At 34.1% G+C, this 17806-nt stretch overlaps 1 protein-coding gene across 1 annotated transcript in view; it reads right to left on the bottom strand.

Annotated features, from left to right (window-relative positions):
- The window catches only part of LOC131663150 (protein wings apart-like), a 334256-nt gene that overhangs the window by 178465 nt on the left and 137985 nt on the right, over positions 1-17806 (bottom strand). Inside the window, exon 4 of the mRNA XM_058933320.1 lies at positions 2765-3013. Coding sequence (XP_058789303.1) covers positions 2765-3013 — 249 coding nt within the window. The remainder of the gene's footprint in view (positions 1-2764; positions 3014-17806) is intronic.

Raw genomic sequence — 17806 nt, 5'->3', positions numbered from 1 at the left:
GCAGATCGACGATTGAAGGGGCGCGAGATAGCTAAGATCGTAGGCATCTCAAAAGACCGCGTGGGTCATGTCCTGCATGAAATTTTGGGCATGAGAAAGCTGTCGGCGCGATGGGTGCCGCGTTTGCTCACGACGGACAACAAGCGCAACCGTGAGACAACTTCAGAGCAAAGTCTGACGCTGTTAAAGCGCAATTCGAAGGAGTTTCTGTGTCGTTTCGTGACAGTCGACGAAACATGGATCCACTGGTATACACCAGAGACCAAGGAACAGTCGAAACAGTGGACTTTACCCGGCGAAAGTGCTCCGAAGAAAGCGAAGACTGCCCCATCGGCTGCAAAGGTGATGGCCACCGTTTTCTGGAATTCACAAGGTGTGATCTACATCGACTACCTGGAGAGGGGCAAAACGGTCACAGGGCTGTACTATTCCGAATTATTGGGCCGATTCGACGTCAAATTGCACAGAAAACGGCCCCATTTGGCGAAGAAAAAAGTGCTCTTCCACCACGACAACGCACCGGCTCACACCTCCGCCGTCGCCATGGCCAAATTGGTCGAATTAGGCTACGAACTGCTGCCCCATCCACCGTATTCTCCAGATTTAGCCCAGTGCGACTTCTTTTTGTTTCAAAACTTGAAAAAGTCACTCGCCGGGCAGAAATTTGAGTCGAATGAGGAGGTAATCGCTGCCACGGAAGCTTACTTTTCAGACCTCGAGGAAACGTATTTTTGAGACGGGTTAAAGAAGTTGGAGCATCGCTGGACCAAGTGTATCGAACTAAAAGGAGACTATGTTGAAAAATAAAACGCCACTTTTTCAAAATTTTCGTTTTTCTTTTGTAGGCTAAGTATTTATCGGACAACCTTCGTATTTAGATAATTTGGAAAGATCTATGATGAAATTTTTCTAATTATTAGATAATTTCTGTGTACCTGAAGTTACTTAGGTCTAAAAAGTTTCATATTTTTCGTTACGATAATTGTTCTACTAAACTCGAGAAAAATATCTTAGTATACGCATTATAAACAAGGTCTTTTCGGAGTATCGGGCCTATCTTTATATCACTGCACCATAATGTTAGAGCTACCTCTGCAGGGCATGAACGTCAATAGTAAAGCCTCACTACCTATCAGTTGTTGCTCACATCTGCAGAACGTATAGTTCATACACAGTGCGTTTTTGTTTAAAAAAGTTATTTTTGCGTTTGGTTAATTTTATGATTACTAAAAATGACTAAAAATGAAGATCAACAAATTTGCATCAAATTTTGCTTCCAATTCAGAAAAATAAGTTCGGAAACTATTCAGATGATGCAAAAGGTCTTTGGAAACGAATGTATGAGCAAAACCAAATAAAAGATTGGTATAATACTTTCAAAGGAGGCCACATTTTTGTTGATAGTGATTCTTGTTTTAATCGTCCTTCAACGATGAAACATTGGATAATATTGAACGGGTGCGACTTGCGATCGAATAAGATATGGTATGATTGTGCGGGAACTAGAAGAAGACCTTAGAATACTTAAAGCTATAATTTGCAAATGCTCATTGCAAAGTAGAAAGAGCTTCCCTTACAAATTGCTCAGGATAACTAAGTAATGGTTAATAACGCTGATACTATGCTTAAAAAGGTTATTACTGGTAATGAATAATGGGTTTATGGTTATGATCCTGAAACAAATCAACAGTCTTCACAGCGGAATCACTATGGATCGTCAAAGTCAAATCAATATCGATTGTTTTTCTCGATTGTTAAGGTGTAATGCCTCATTAATATATACTGACAGGTCAAACAATCATTAAAGAATATTACCTTCAAATTTTGAAACATTTGCATAAAGCAGTAAGAAGAAATCGCCTGTAATTCTAGTCAAGTAGTAAATAGCTCCTCCATTACGATAATGCACCAGCGTATTCATCGAATCTTATGTAGTAATTTCTGAGTTAACATAGTATTGCATTGCTTCAAAAACCTCTGTACAGTCCTCGCATAATTCCCTGTGACTTTTGGTTGTTTCCAAAACTCAAATGAACCACTCGAAGTACAGCATGTTAATAAGAAAACGACAGCTGAAAATAATGCAAATGAGCGTATTCGAGGCCATCCCTGAAAGTGAGTTCCAGGATTGTTTCGATAAAAAGAAACATCACTAGAACTATATTATTCAATCAAAAGGGAATTACTTTAAAGGATGCCGCCCAATGGTAAAGAATAACGCCCGATGGTAAAGAATAACGCCAGTGTGAATAAAGACAGGCCCGATACTTTCCGGACAGACCTCGTATATCATTGAATGTTAAAAAATATCTTTCTAATATGTTGGTCTAAAAATCCGTAGATGGATTTGCAATTCACATCTAACAATGAAAAAATTATACGACTATTGCTGCGGAGACGAATAAAGTGTGTCGATGGCAGAGTATCTCATAAATTGAGAAAGAACTATTCCATAATTCCTTCGAAATTATCGTCCAGATTTTTATTAACAAATCATCCAATATTGTATATGGTATAACATATTCACTTTATTTGTTGTCCTCACAAATTTCATAAAATTATGTTCATCTTTATATCAAATATACCATTCGAAAGAGCTTCTTTTCATACTACGGTTACAATAAAACCATGAAGATTTATAGGACCATATTTGTCTGAGACACAAAAATTAACAATTTGTATGAATATGACTATAAAGGTATGTGTATATAAGGTCGAAGGCGTAAAAGTGTTAAAGCATAGGTATAATTATATTTTTATTTACCTGATCGTTTGTCGCGTCATACAATGCTTTGAAAAATTTGGCCACAGTACCATGAGCACGGACATGCATACGGAAAGCTGGTGCCATGCATTTGCTTGCAAGTCGAATAGCTGACAAACAGCGTGTAGCATTTGGATTATTTTCTCTAAGAGTATCTAAAATATACTCAATGTCATCATTGAATTCTTGAAACTCACCACTTTCTTGAATTTGATGTGCCTTCTTGACATTCTTAACAACAGTGTAAAACTGAAAACAGAAAAATTTATATATCTACCTCTCGAAAATTTTGAAATTTAGTTACTTTTTTTACTAATTTACTTTTTTTTACTGATTATAAATATTGTAGGTAAAAACATTGTAGTACATCAATGTAAGCTTGTATATTATATTTTAATTTAACGTTTCATTAACTAGATTTATCAACCTAATCAGAACCACTTTATTGGAGCATAACAAATACAATCGAAATAAATAATAAATCAACAATAGTACATTGACACATACATAAATATTTTACATACATAATTTAACAATTTTACAATCTTAATATCGTTTAAAATTGAGTTTAACAATTGGCTGAAATCAAATAGTACAATCTGCACTTTACCAACTCATTTCCTTTCCTTCTTAATAATGGTATTAGTGGATCATAAATACTACTGGAAAAAAATTAAGGGAACAGAAAAAATTCCTATATTTTTTCGGCGATTTTTATAGGGCTGTATTTTTGTGAAAAATGATCATATAGAGATAAAGAAAAAGCATTTTAAAGCTTCAAGTTTCTTGTTTCAGGATTTTCCAATTTTTCATTTGCTATCTGGATTCTGGACTATTCCAAACAAGAAAAGGAGTGAGAACAAAAATTTTTTGTTTACTTTTTTGAGTCCACATACTTCGGAAATTTTTTTCGTTCGTACAAACATAAATTTCAGTTAGCTTATTTATTCAGCTTAAATTTCGTTTTTTCTATTTCTTTTTGTCCATTTGTCACTGAGATATCGAATTTTTAATGAAAAATGCTTCTGTTATTGTCTATCGCCAATATCGCAATAATTAATAACATCGGAAAAAAAAAGAAACTAGACTTATCTATCTTTATGTATTTTGATACACTGCATCCGAATCCGAGGTTGGTTTTGTCCATATACCCCCAAATTTTTTTTTAAACCGTGAAAAACCATAAAAAATCGCGAAAGATCATAAAAATTTGCATTTAGGAGCATAATTTATTTATAATACATTTTTTTGTGAGCGTCTTATGAATGATTTATGTGAATTTTAGTCGTCTAAAATGAAATCTGATGAGTATATAACTTTTATATTCCAAAATTAAAAAATGTCAAAATCTTGTAAAACCGCTCAAAAAATAAAAATATTGTGAAAAAGACAAAAACGTAAATCGTGGCATTCAGGAAGTTCTTTTTCTTTTCTAAATATGATTTTTGTTTTTTATTTGTTTTTTTTTATGATGCCAACTCTGTTTGCTTTACTCCTTTTTCCTCTTGTAACGAACTCTCTTTTCTTCGAATCATCTGTGCAAAGGAGTTCTTTTTCTTTCTCTGTTATTACTTACAATAGCTCTTTTTACCATCTAGAAAAAGTCTGCTATCATGGTAACGTCATATTTGTCCTTTATATCGACTTTTCATTATACTTATATCTCCTCTTCTACTCTTAAATTGTCCACATCCATGTATTCAGACGTCCCAGTTTCATCCTCGATTATGAATTTTTGAGGGTTTTTCATTGAAGAAACGTCTGCATACACAATTCTAAATTTAGTAGTAATGTGAAAATCAGTAGTATTAGTCATACAGGAGTAGCAGTCTTTTTGGCTTGATGGAGCGGACTATTTCAGTGGTTATGTAAATTTACAATTTTTTTGTTAACTAGGGCAGATTTTGAATCAGGGCCGAAGAACGCTATACGACCACCATTGATTGATCCATCTAAGTATCTGCTTCCTCCACTTCATATCAAACTTGATCTTGTGAAACAGTATGTAAATGAGATTTTTCGTGCATTTAGGAGAAAATTTTCCCGCAATAAGAGATGCTAAAATGAAAGAAGGTATTTGTGATGATTTTCAAATTCGTGCTCTATTTTATAATAAAAATTTCATGACAAAAATAACTGCCAATGAAAAAGCCACATAGTAAAATTTAAAATCTATATGAGAGAACTTCTTAGAAAATAAAAAGAGTGAGAACTATAAGGAACTTGTCGAAGAAATGTTAAAAAATTATTCAAATTCGGATTGCTTGACAGCTATAAAATACATTTCTTACATTCTCATCTTGATTACTTCCCTTTTAATCTTGAGCAAAGAACAAGGAGAATGGTTCCATTTAAATATAAGTGTAATGGAGAATCGATACCAAGGAAAATATGACGTTAACATGATGGCAGACTTTTGCTAGATGGTAAAAAGAGCTATTGTAAGTAACAGCAGAAAAAGAAAAAGAAATTTTTTAACAGGTCATTTGAAGAAAAGAAAGTTCGTTACAAGAGGAAAAAGGAGCAGAGCAAACAGAGTCGGTGTCATAAAAAAAAAATAAAAAGCAAAAATAAAATGTTTTGCTCTCATATGCAGATTTTTACTATTTTTCTCGATTTTTTATGGTTTTTCACGACTATAGAAAATTTTGAGGGTGTTTAGGCAAAACCAACGTCGGATTCGGATTAAACGTATCAAAATACATAAGGATAGATAGGTCTGGTTTCTTAAACAGACCACTATTGTTTTGTGTGCCGGTGTAATCGTACAACAAATAGAAAAACAGTTTTAATAACTAGAATGGATTCACTATAAACCCTATCCATTGGTTACTGGTAAAATTTACTTTCAATCTTCGGTAATAATTTTAAAAAAGTAAGAAAATATGGCTTTTTGAGTTTTGGAAATTCTGCCTCAACTTGACAATCCTACCAATTTTCAAAGCAATCGATCAAGCCGTTTTTCCGGATCGAATCATCAAGCTTTTATAAAGATTTAAAGGAATATGTTTTTGTTCCTTAAATGTTAATAAATTATGATAGTAATTAAAACATTTTTTTTCTTCAAAAATTGCTTACAAAATTTAAAAATATATTGCGTTAAATTTATTACTTGTCAGGCTGGGCGTGTCTTAACTTCACTATATAAAAAAAATTTCAATAATTAAAAAAATGGATACCTCCAAGCTGTATCCTTACTCTACCCTACGGTTTTCATGCGATTACATTATGCAAACGATTTTGTTACTTCTTGCGATTTTAAATTGGACTTTAAACGGACCATTTTTTAAACTATTTTTACATCATTTCTATAACGGATAGGAAAATAATTAATAAAAAGTTTTTGTAAACTTTGAATTTATTTCTATTTCTGAATCAAGCCTCGCCGATCCTTATCTAAGCTAGACATTCCTTGATTTATCTCTTATTAAAGAGGATTCGGATTAGGTTACAGTGATGTCGGTAACATGTTGAGCATCAGCGCCTTAGTTGTGTATCGTTTCATTGCACGTTACCGAGATGAGTATGCTCGTCGGTCAGGACAGGTCGCCAACGGGTAACAACTCCTCGAGATGTTTGAGCACTTATTCATCGTATTTGTCAAGAACCGTTTGTTCATGTAAATGATGTCAGCCAATATTTTTAAATCGTTAATTGCAACATTAACAACAGTATCGATAACAAGGACAAGGACAAAGAAGTATTTCTTACGGGATAGTTATCAACCATTTTCAAGAATCTGGATTACGAGTCAGGCATCCGAGCATGTGCCAATATGAAATAAATTTACATGTCGACGTCAAAGTCGTTCAATAAATAGTTCGATAATAGTCAATCCTAATCTAATGATTGTAACACTGACCATCATGTTTATGAACTGTAAAACCTATACAATATCGTAAGTAGTAACTAAAATAATGAATTTTCTATAACTAGAAAACATTCAAGGCGAATAATGATAGCGGTGACATGGACTAGGCGTATTTTTATAATTCGAAAATTAAGGAGAACGAAATATGATAAGTGTGGACAAAGAGAGACCACAACATACGTGTTAAGAGACAACCTGATCAGCATGCATGATAGCCATATCGACAATGATAAAAATTACGTTTTATACATACATAAAAACGGGCACAATATACAAAGTATAAAACTGTAATGTCATTATACAAGCTTCAAACAATATCAAATTTGAATTAACCCTTTCAGGGGTGCAATTAAACTGAAAATCGTACCAAATCGTTATAATCATATTATATTTTTAGGGTCACTGATTACAAATCCGAAGTCAAAATGTAAAAATTCAAAATGGCATCGGCAATATGGCGGACCCCATATGCCAAATTATAAAATGTGCAAATAAAAAAAATAGTAGAGTATTCTGCATATATTTTCAAGTAAAAAAGTTTTCTTGGTATTTTGTTCGAAATTGCATAGCTTTTGAAAAAAAAATATTAAAATTTTCATCAAATGTAGTTGATTAAAAATTTTCCAACTTTTCCAATCTGTGTTGCTCAGAAGTAATTGTTGTTACATTCATTTGATTTTAGACTCACTTATCACAAATTCGAAATCAAAATTTGAAAATTTTAAATGGCTGCGGTAATATGGTGGACCTGAAGCAAAAAATGTGGAAATATACAAATAAAACCAATCATACTGTGTTCTGTATAGAATTTCATGCAAAAAAAACTCTATAGATATTTTGTTCAAAATTGCATAGTTTTTCAGAAAAAAATACGTTCGAATGACACAGTCAATAAAAAAATGCAGAAATTCTCCCTCTTCGCATTACCTAGAACTAACGATGTGAATGTAGAGAGAAACTAGTTCCTTTTTTTTGTTTTTAGTATTTTTTTGTTTGTTTTGTTTTTTCATTTTTATTTAGAAATTTAACAGGTTTTGGCATTTATAACACATAATAAATATAACGTTTTGCATTCAGTATTCTTAGAAAAAAATTAAATTTTGCTTATATTATTTTCTATGAAATATCTTCATAGAATATTATTATATATCTCAGTAGAAATATATAATGGCACGTTACATCTTCGAAAAGAAGTAAAAGCTGCAGGAAAATGAGTGGATTGAGATGTTCTCAGTGCTTCAGTTGGTCTCAACTGAACAGACTTTGGAGATTTCTGATTGACAGAGGTTGAACTACTCGTAGCTGCTCTTCCTCGCTTAGAACGTTTAGATACTCCTACTAACTGATCGATAACTTGTAATCGATAATGTTTGAGCAACAATCTGCTATTGGAAAAATATAAGCGGTATGTTATGAAAGAATTCACTACAGTAACATTCATGAAGTGCCAAAAAATTTGATGCCTCCACTTGTTGCTTTTCCTACGAAGTTCGTAGATTGATTTCAATTGATTAGCTTTATCTACATATCCCATGTGTTGGTTATAATCTTTCACCATTTCGGGGCAAGTGACTTCCAAAATAGATCCATCCTTTCGTGAACGACCCACACTTATTGAGACTGAGGGATCATGAAAATTGGATAAAAATTGAACTGGCTCCTTATCTAACCATTTTACCCACCGTCCATCTTCACAGATGTGTGGAGTTCCCTGTTGCCTGTTTTCATATCTTTATCATTCATCTGAATTTTTGGCAAACTAGACCTACCTTTTCGTACTGTTGCACATACGAAGATTTTTCCATTTAATAATGAGACCATCAAATTTACGCATGAAAAATAATTATCGAAGTAAATGTGATAACTTTTCCCGACCAAATTCCTTCATAAGTCTTTTCCAACTCGCTCACCAAGATTTTTTTCGAGTTTTTTCCAATTTTTCTAGTGTACATTTGAAATTGACACACATAACCGTTCTTATCAGCTCTTACCTAGAATTTGTAGCATCTTTTTATAGGTTTCATTAGCATATTTTGTTTCATGCTACTTCTGCTCAAAAATTTGATCATGCTTTCATCTATAGCTTCGTGTTGAGTTTGGTCGTAATAATAGTTCAAGGATTCACAAAGATTATCAAAAAAAGGTTTAATTTTGTACAGCTTATCAAAATTTGGTCAACCCTTTTTTGGTTCCGCGGAGTTGTCATTCAAATGAATTTTTGACAGCAAAAATGGACATCTTTTAAGTGGCATTACAGGATTTATATAGGCATCATGCATTTGCGAGTTACACGACCAATATTTACGGTAAAATGAGAGCCTCTTCACGCCCATGAGCCTATTGATTCCCACAAAATCTTTTATCTCTTCACACGTAACGTTCTTTTCAGGTGAAATATTGTTTTGGCTTATGTACAAGTTCGTTTATTTCGCAATAAGATCAATATCTTTTTCAGTAAACAATAACAGAAACAAATCACCAGGTATTTTGATATTTTGTGGAATATTTGTGGAACCAATATGCACAGTAAATGGCAATTCAGCACTTTCCTTACTTTAACGACTCCAAACCCATCGTTAAACTTTTCATTCTCGGGCATTTTCGTTTTCTTACGAGAATTGAAGTCGACAGTATGTCGAGAAGATCTCAATTGTTGCACACGTTTATTAATGACATCTTCGTTATCAGTAAGCTCTTCATCATCATCCGATCCATATATATCCATATTACATAAGCTTATTATTGGATATGAAATTATATGCAATCGACATATCAAATAAGAAAATATATTAGTTTTTAGTATGACAATAGTATGCTGGCATCCGCCATTTTGAATCGACTATTTTGTTATAACTTAAAGTTTTCATTCTAACATCCGAAATCGAAATACCATAATTTACAATAAAATCGAGTACAATAATCAATTTTAATAAAAGGATATAGAACCTTTTAGTGAAAAATATGCATTTTTTCGCATTCTTTCATTAAATAAAAACTAACAACAATTGATTTATTTTACTTTTTATTAGCTGTAAGTTTGGGTATCATTTTTAGAATCTAACAACATGTTTTAGAAGTTCGTTTATATCGTAGAAACTTCAGGGCTGAATTAATGTAAAAAAAGAGAATTTTTCGCCATTCTTTAATAACAATTACAAAATGCATAATTATTTAAAAATTATTGCAGTAATAGGTAGATATATCATTAATGAGTATATAAGTTAATTCATACTCATAGCATGTAATAATCCTGAAATATAACGAGAAAACCTGAGAAATTGAAGTAAGAAATATATTTACCACCGCCCCTGAAAGGGTTAAATGTGAAAAGAATGGTTTTGACCCAACTAAAGTTTGGTACTGCCAATGCAAAAATGATATTCAAGTAGTAGGTTGTGTTTTCATACGTCTGTGCTTTGATATTTGGGACACTACAGAAATTTAAAAAGATCTCAATGCAACATTGATAATTACCTAGAATTTTTCTTAAATGCAGCTGATTTTGATGTACCAGATAAAACATTAAGAAAACATGAAAACAAAGAACATGATGAAAAAAATACAATAACTCGAACAGAGATAGGTGAGTGGCCTAAGGATTCAAGTTAAAAAAACAGGTTGAAGAGAATATGAACTTACCATGATCATGTCGTTGTTTCTGAGTATAGCAAGCTTAGAACAATATAATCAGGGTAAGTTCTGCTTATTCTATCCTATTTTTATATCTAGTATACTAACATAATTGTATTTACGACATAATTTCTTATTAATTACAGTAACACACGATAACTGTTTGTAGAACTGTTTGTAGAAACTTCCATCGTAAGTAGATCATTTACCGTCTTTGCAATTTTCCATTTATCCCGTTTAAGGGAGATAATAAATGAGAAGACATCGAAAGTATGCTTGATTATATAGGTAGAAAATTCAAACATTGAATCTTTTATATAAATGCTCTTGATCAACGATAGGATTATCCACATTTGCAGAAATCGTATGGGAAGCTAGGGGGTCACGTAAATAATTTATCTAAGCTGGAACAACTTACTATTCCTAGTAGATAAAACGATATTTATGAATATGAAAAATAAATTAGATTCATTATTACTAATTAGACATGAACACAATCTTTCTATTTAAGAATACTCTCCTGAAACCAAAGAATAGTCCAAACAATGGATTACCGCAGGAGAACCAGCCCCAAAGAAGGCAAAGACAGTAAAGTCAGTTGGCAAGATTATGGCCACGGTTTTCTAGGATGCGTATGGAATCATCTACATCGACTACTTGGAAAAGGGCTAGACGATCACTGGACAATATTATGCCTCATTTAGATCGATTTGATGCGGCCCCATCTCTCGAGAAAAAAGTTCTTTTCCATCGCGAGAGAATGAACTAGTTTAATGAGTTCTATTGCAACGGTCAAATTATTCGCTACAAAATACTTTCTCACTCACCTTATTCTCCAGATTTCGTCCTTTTAGATTATTTATTATTTCTGTTATAAAAATTGAGTTAGCTGGTAAAAGTTTTGTATCCAACGAAGAGGTAATTACTGCGACAAATCAGTATTTTGAGGAGTTTAATTAAAATTACTTTTCAGAAAACATTAAAAAGCTTGAACACTACTATAGTGAATGTATAGAGTTAAAAACTATTACGAACTATTTAAATTGTAACGGAGAATCAGCGACCGATCCCGTCTGGGTAGCTCTTGGCCGTGCGCAGAAATTATTTATTTGGGGATTCGGGAAGCAAAAGACGTTCCCACGACTGAATAACGCGTCGAGCACAACCACGTTAAACGCACAGATTCAAAGTCGGGATGAGGAGTGATACAGTGGCGAATAAACACAACAACGGATTAACACACTAATCCTTTAATCGTCAACAATAAATTACAAGACGGCGATCTTACACCTATACACTACGAGCGGCACAATAACAAACCTGAACGCGAAGGTGAATCGGTGGCTGGCGAGCCTGTCGATTTCCTTTTTAAACAAAATTATTACAATAATGCCCGACAAAAACTTTCCGCCGTTAATACATCAACGGGGTAGCCAGCAGGTCTGCTGTGCTACCACCCATAAGCTAGCTCCCAAACATGCGAGAGAGAGAGAAACAAGAGAAAACACGGCACCAACCTCGACCTTCAGCCACTCCAACGGTAAGAACGCTCTGCAGTATGACGTCACTGGTGCGCTCCTTCTTGCTGACCGTTTCGCTGGTGTTTGTTGTTGTCGCTGTTTTCCTCTTGCTCGTTCTCTCGTTCGCTCTACAATACTGCTGCCTCAATCCGTTGTTCCGTTCGTTGATTGCTGTCGTTGTTGTTTCCGCTGCCTTTTCGTTGCTCAGTACTGCAGCAGCGATAAAGTCTGCTGACGGACGCACTCGCGCACCTCGCCAGTTACCCACAAGCATCGGTGCCGGGTATCCTTCGGGACACGGCTGGGCGCGACCAAGCCACACACTCCAATACTCGTCCGCGCACTGGGCGTTCTCCGAAAACGAGAAACGTTGACAAGGTCGTGGAGCCAACTTCGGAAAAGCCGTAACCTTCAGTTTAATCCACGCGCGACTTTCTCTGCCCAAAGCCAAGCAGAGACTCTCCCAAATTTTCCGCAATCATCCGCAACTCGAGCGCTCTCTCTCTCTCTCTCTCTCTCTCTCTCTCTCGCTCTCTTCTTCTGCGCCATCTCGATCGCTCCAGCCGTCAGCTCAGTCCGTGTAGAGCATCTTGTAAACAAAAATTCAAGCATGAGTGTGCGTACTACACGCACACACTCTCAGCTTGGCGCGGCGCACGGACATTTGCGAGAACCAAACGGACAAAATCGGTCTAGCCGAGATTCTCCGTTACAAAATAAATAGTGTTTTTAGATTTAAAAGTACGTACTTATTGAATGACCCTAGTATATGTCGTTATTAAATCAGTTAAGCTATAAAATAAAGGAAAAACATTCTCATTTAAACAAAAAAAAAAATTCTGTTTCATCAATACAATGCACAAACGTATACTTATGCAATTTCAATAATCAATATTGAGAAACTGAATTTCGAATTAGTGGACTATTCAACAGATTTTTGCCGCAGTGATTATTTTTTATTACCAAACCTAATAAAGTGACTTATCGGATAAAGATTCATCTGGAACGAAGAGATCATAATATGAAAAAATGGTTATTTTAAGTAAAATCGAAAATTATTTTTTTCTGTTAGCATAAGAAAACTCAAAGGAGACCAAAAAAAGTTTGTCTGGCTAAAAGGAGATTATGTTGAAAAACAAAAAAAAATCACCTAAAAAATTGTATGTCTATCTTTTTTTAAGAATTTATTGAATCACCTTTCTACCTCAAAATTCTTAAGAACATGCATAAATATGCAAGACCAATTAGGATAGGTTATCTAACGCTAAGGTGGCAATTAAATGCTTTTCTTTTCAATGTTAGTATTTTTGGTTTAGACAAATAGGGTTGAATTAAGAAAATACTGTGGAAATGACGAGTTACAGGATTCCTACTTTAGACTGGTTAGCCTTAAATAGACTATCATTAAACATTCATAAAACAGCATATCTTCAATTTGGAAATAACTGTAATAGCACACATAAAAACTTGAATATTTTTATACAAGGTAAAACAATTTAAAGACAAGACTACATAAAGTACCAAGGTGTAACTTTTGGTAGCAATATGAGATGGGACCTTCATTTACAAAATTTATACAAAAGAACCAAGTTTTAACCTTTATATTTTACAAATTATCGAGAATAATTAGCACGGAAGTGTTCAAGATGATCTATTACGCCCTATTTTGTAGAATTGCATTTTACGGAATTATTGCATGTGGAGAAACTTATTTTGGTAGAATTAAAGGACTAAAAAATGTACAAAACAGATTACTTAAAACAGCTAATAAAAATAAATTCATCATTGAGAAACAACCTCTTTATGAAGGAAAAACCTTCTCATTAGATTCACTACTGTACCATTACGATGAACTTTCTATAACATACAATAATAAAAACAAGAAAACAAGAAACAACAGCCTACAAGTACCAAGAAGATTGAGACCAATAGTATCAAAAACAGTTATATTAAGACTATTACATTATTTAACAAAGAAAATTTACATACTAGGAAAACAAAACTGAAATTATGGATACAACAGAACCAATAAAATATATTACACCAAGTACGAAAGCTAAGAATGATAAATACAACTACAAGAATTTACTCATATCATTGGAAAAATAGCAAAATGGAATTGAGTAACCGACATCCGAAGTCCATGAGCATACAATTTTCCCAAACAACATATTACTGGATATTAGAATATACATATGTACTCAAGGTAATTAACCTTCATAATAATAGATCACACTCTAGAATGACCATTTACTAGGGAGATGAAAACTAGAGAAATGAAAAACATAATAAAGCTAACCAACAAATTCACTGAATCATATAATATAACAACTAATAAAGCTATACTAGATGTAAATAATAATGACTCCTATAAACCCTACATTAAGGGTTTTAAACCAAAAACTTTTTTAAAAGCATTACACTCAGATCCGGAATCATTACCTGATGAAAACATTACAAAATATAATTTTAAAGAAACGGTTTTTGATATAATAGACGAAATGGCTGAAGTTAACACCATTGACACAATAACAAACAAAGTTGAGTCAGCCCCAGGCAAGGCAATAGAATAACCAAATTGCATTGACTTATGATAATATCAATTAGTTAGGCAATAATAAAGCTATTCTTTACTTGTGCAGAGGAGTACAAGGTACCCAAATTTATAAAAATTCCGTTTACGGACTAAAATTCCAATCTAAGCATAAAGATATAATAGTTGCTGACATAGTCTTTAGATAAAACTGGAAGTGCTACTCTTCTCAACAACATCAAAACATGTTTCCCCATTATAGGGTCACATGTGCAGTAGGACTTGCATGCCCGGCCAGACTAAATCACATAGAGAAAATCTGCTATGCAAGTGATAGAGAAGCAACGTACAGCATTAGAACTTTAACCAAAACAATGCTAATTCAATTTTAGTGATAAGTGTTGTGACGGTAAATGTCCTATTTGCGCTACCGTCTCGATCGCGTGGCTGCCTACGAGGGCAACACCTACCGGCCGGGGGAAGTTGAAAACGGGAACTCGGTCATAAATGGGGCGGAACGCGCAGGAAGAAAGAAGGATCAGTCGACGACTACCGCTGGCTTTGTCAACAGCCTGCGATAGTTGGAGAGTACCTTTGACGCCGGTAACAACGTGCGAGAGTCGAGAATTAACGCTAGAGTTGAGCAGTTACTCATGAATTGGTAATAGCGTGTTTGAATCTAGAAGTACCTCTAGCATCGGCAGCAGCGTGCGTGAGTGCGAAAGTCGCAAGGAGCGCGAATACTAGACTGCCAATAGTTTTTATTGTTGCTGCGGTCTCGAGTGGTTAGCTGTAACGCCATCGTAGGCCAGCCACGAGGTTGCTGAAACTGCCCGGTGAAAGTAGTAGGGCGATTAAAGAGGCCTCGTTTTCAGTGTGAAAAAGCAGCAACCTGAGCCACGTGTCTAGAAGCGACGACGAATTTATCCCCTTGATAGCGCGACTAGTCAATTAGGGTAAGCTGACAAACTTCGCGTTATGATTTTTGCTAAACGACCGCGCGTAATATTTTAGCTCTCCCTTCACGTCTGCAAACGTAAGGAAATCGGTAACGAGCGAGCATGCAGGCGAGTAATTCGAACAAGCGATCACAGTGTTCCTGAAGCATGCAAAAGTGGTCCAAAAATGGATCCAAAATCCGCTAACGCAGAAAGTTTCTACATCATTTGTAGATGAAAAAAATGAAAAATTGAAAATCCTAAGTGATCGGTTTCGAAAGTTACGGACGTTTTTGTATTTACGCTATGCGAGCTCATGAAGTGCTATAAGTAGAGCTTTCGAGGCCACATGTGCAATCCGTTTTTTAACTATAAATCAAGTAAATTGAGCTTTTATTCAGTATTTATTGTTAATTAAAGTATTTTTTCAACAATTTATTGTTATGTTAATAAATTATTAACTTGGCTTAGTGAACAATCCAAGACTTAAGTGTCAATCTTACGATGCATAAACAATTTTTTTTAGATCAATTAATGTTTTACTATAAAAAAAATTGTTTTCGTTTTTAACAAACTTCGCAACAACAAATTGAGTAATTAAAAAATTGTCTGAAATAAATTTTGAAATAATAATTTCAGAATTAGCGTACTGAATCCACTTTTAGCGCGACCCAGGATCAACGACGAAGACGTAGTGGTTACCTGATCCCTTTTTTGTTTTTTTTTTCTTTTTAATTTTTTTTGTTTTTTTTTTATATTTTGTATAAACGTAAGTTGACAATAGAGCTTTTGATAATTTTTTCTTTAACAACAATGGAACGAGTAATAGAGTTTTCTTTAAATATTTGTAATTAATAGTTAAAAATGCAGTGATGAAAATTTAACTACAGCTTTTAGTAGATTTGGTAAATAAGTTTCACGGTGATAACCATTTACTTTGTAACGTTCCCAAAACTTTAAGAAGTCACGATGAATTGACTCACCACTCTGCTCTAACCAAAAACCTAAGCCATTATTGTTTTCAATAAACTTAAAACCTTCTTTTATGTGTGAAAGAATAACATGAATTTTTAATGTCTCTGAAAGCTGTGCAATACTTTCCAAAGCTTGTTTTAATTCTTCAATATAATCATCAAGTGAAGATCCTACTTTTCAAGAGGTGAAACAACAGTTTACCACCATGTCCATAGATTTAAAAGCTGCAATAAAAGGTAAAATTTTAAAAATACCTACCTCTCCACATATTTCAATATCTTTGAGTCTATCAGACTCTTTCACAAGCTTCCTACACGCATTGCCCTCAAAAGCATTGCCATGATAATATTTTGAAATAAGATTGAGTTTGTGTGGCCATAATAGAGCTTTTTCTAAGCCTAAAAGGGAAACCAAACCTAGCCAAAATAAGTTGTTTACGAAACCTTGCAGGACATGTAATTCAGGTATAACACATTTCTCTAAAACACAAATATCACCTTTATCATCAAAAATGGGAGGATTAATTGTGCTGTGACACATCCTACTACATTCCTTTTCTTCTCCTTGATTTCTTAAAAGTTGATATCTATCAAAATCTCTTCTTAAATCGCCAAATGTTTTTAACTTCGTAGCATTTGCGACTTTCAGTGCATCAGATTCATTTGAAGTAGTGTTGCCATTCAAACTTGTATCTGGAGTCGATTTACCTCAATTCATTTAGAGAGACGAAGCAGTACGGACAAGGATATGACGAAGTTGCAGTTTGTTGACCATTTACAATCAGCAAAAGCTTAAAGTCTGCAACAAATTTAAAGGGGATATCATTAAGTTTAGTCAAATCAAATAAAAGCTGAATATTTGCGTGAGTTTCTTTGATTCCAGGAACCACACACAACAATATCAACCTATTGACACTTGATAGCTTACCTTTTTTGCTTAAGCGACCTCCCTCAGAGTACAGCGTTCTTTTTTTGGGACAACTGAAATCAACTGAATCTTCTGGATCACTTTCGTCATAACAATCTTCTTGCATGGAACTTTCTTCATTTTTAGGTGAATAACTAGCAGGCATAATACATAAACTAATTTTGAAAAAATTTTGTCCACCATCAGCCATAGCTTTCGTACAAAAATTGCCCACTAATCCTCTACTTTCGATAACTTTGTCTAAAAGTTCTTCTGCGTTGGCGTAGTCAACAGGGCGTGATTGCTTTTCTGCGTCTGTTCCGCTTTCACAATCAAATTCATGTACACCTGATTTGTAAACATCTTTTAATTCTTTAGACTTTTTTGACATATGCTCTCTGTAGTTTTTTGGAATAGACATTCTACCCACATTAGACCTTATGAAATTTGTAATTTTTTTCATTTCTCTTTGTGAAGCTGCTAGTTGGACTCGAAAATGATCTAATTTATCTTCATCGAAAAACACTGTCTTATCAATCTTATTTACTGTGATCCTTGTACTTCGCCCAGCAGTACTTAAGTTCAAGTCGACATTGACAGGTCTGCCATTTAGATCAGGTTGAGATTCTAGATTGTTTTTAATAACATGCGTTGCAATTTGTTGTTGTA

Source organism: Phymastichus coffea, unplaced genomic scaffold, assembly GCF_024137745.1.
Source record: "Phymastichus coffea isolate CEN01 unplaced genomic scaffold, Cenicafe_Pcof_1.1 PCOF00002, whole genome shotgun sequence".
In the NCBI taxonomy this organism is placed as follows: Eukaryota; Metazoa; Arthropoda; class Insecta; order Hymenoptera; family Eulophidae; genus Phymastichus; species Phymastichus coffea.
Note: the sequence above shows the minus strand (reverse complement) of the source record. Positions and strands in the feature narration are given on the sequence as shown.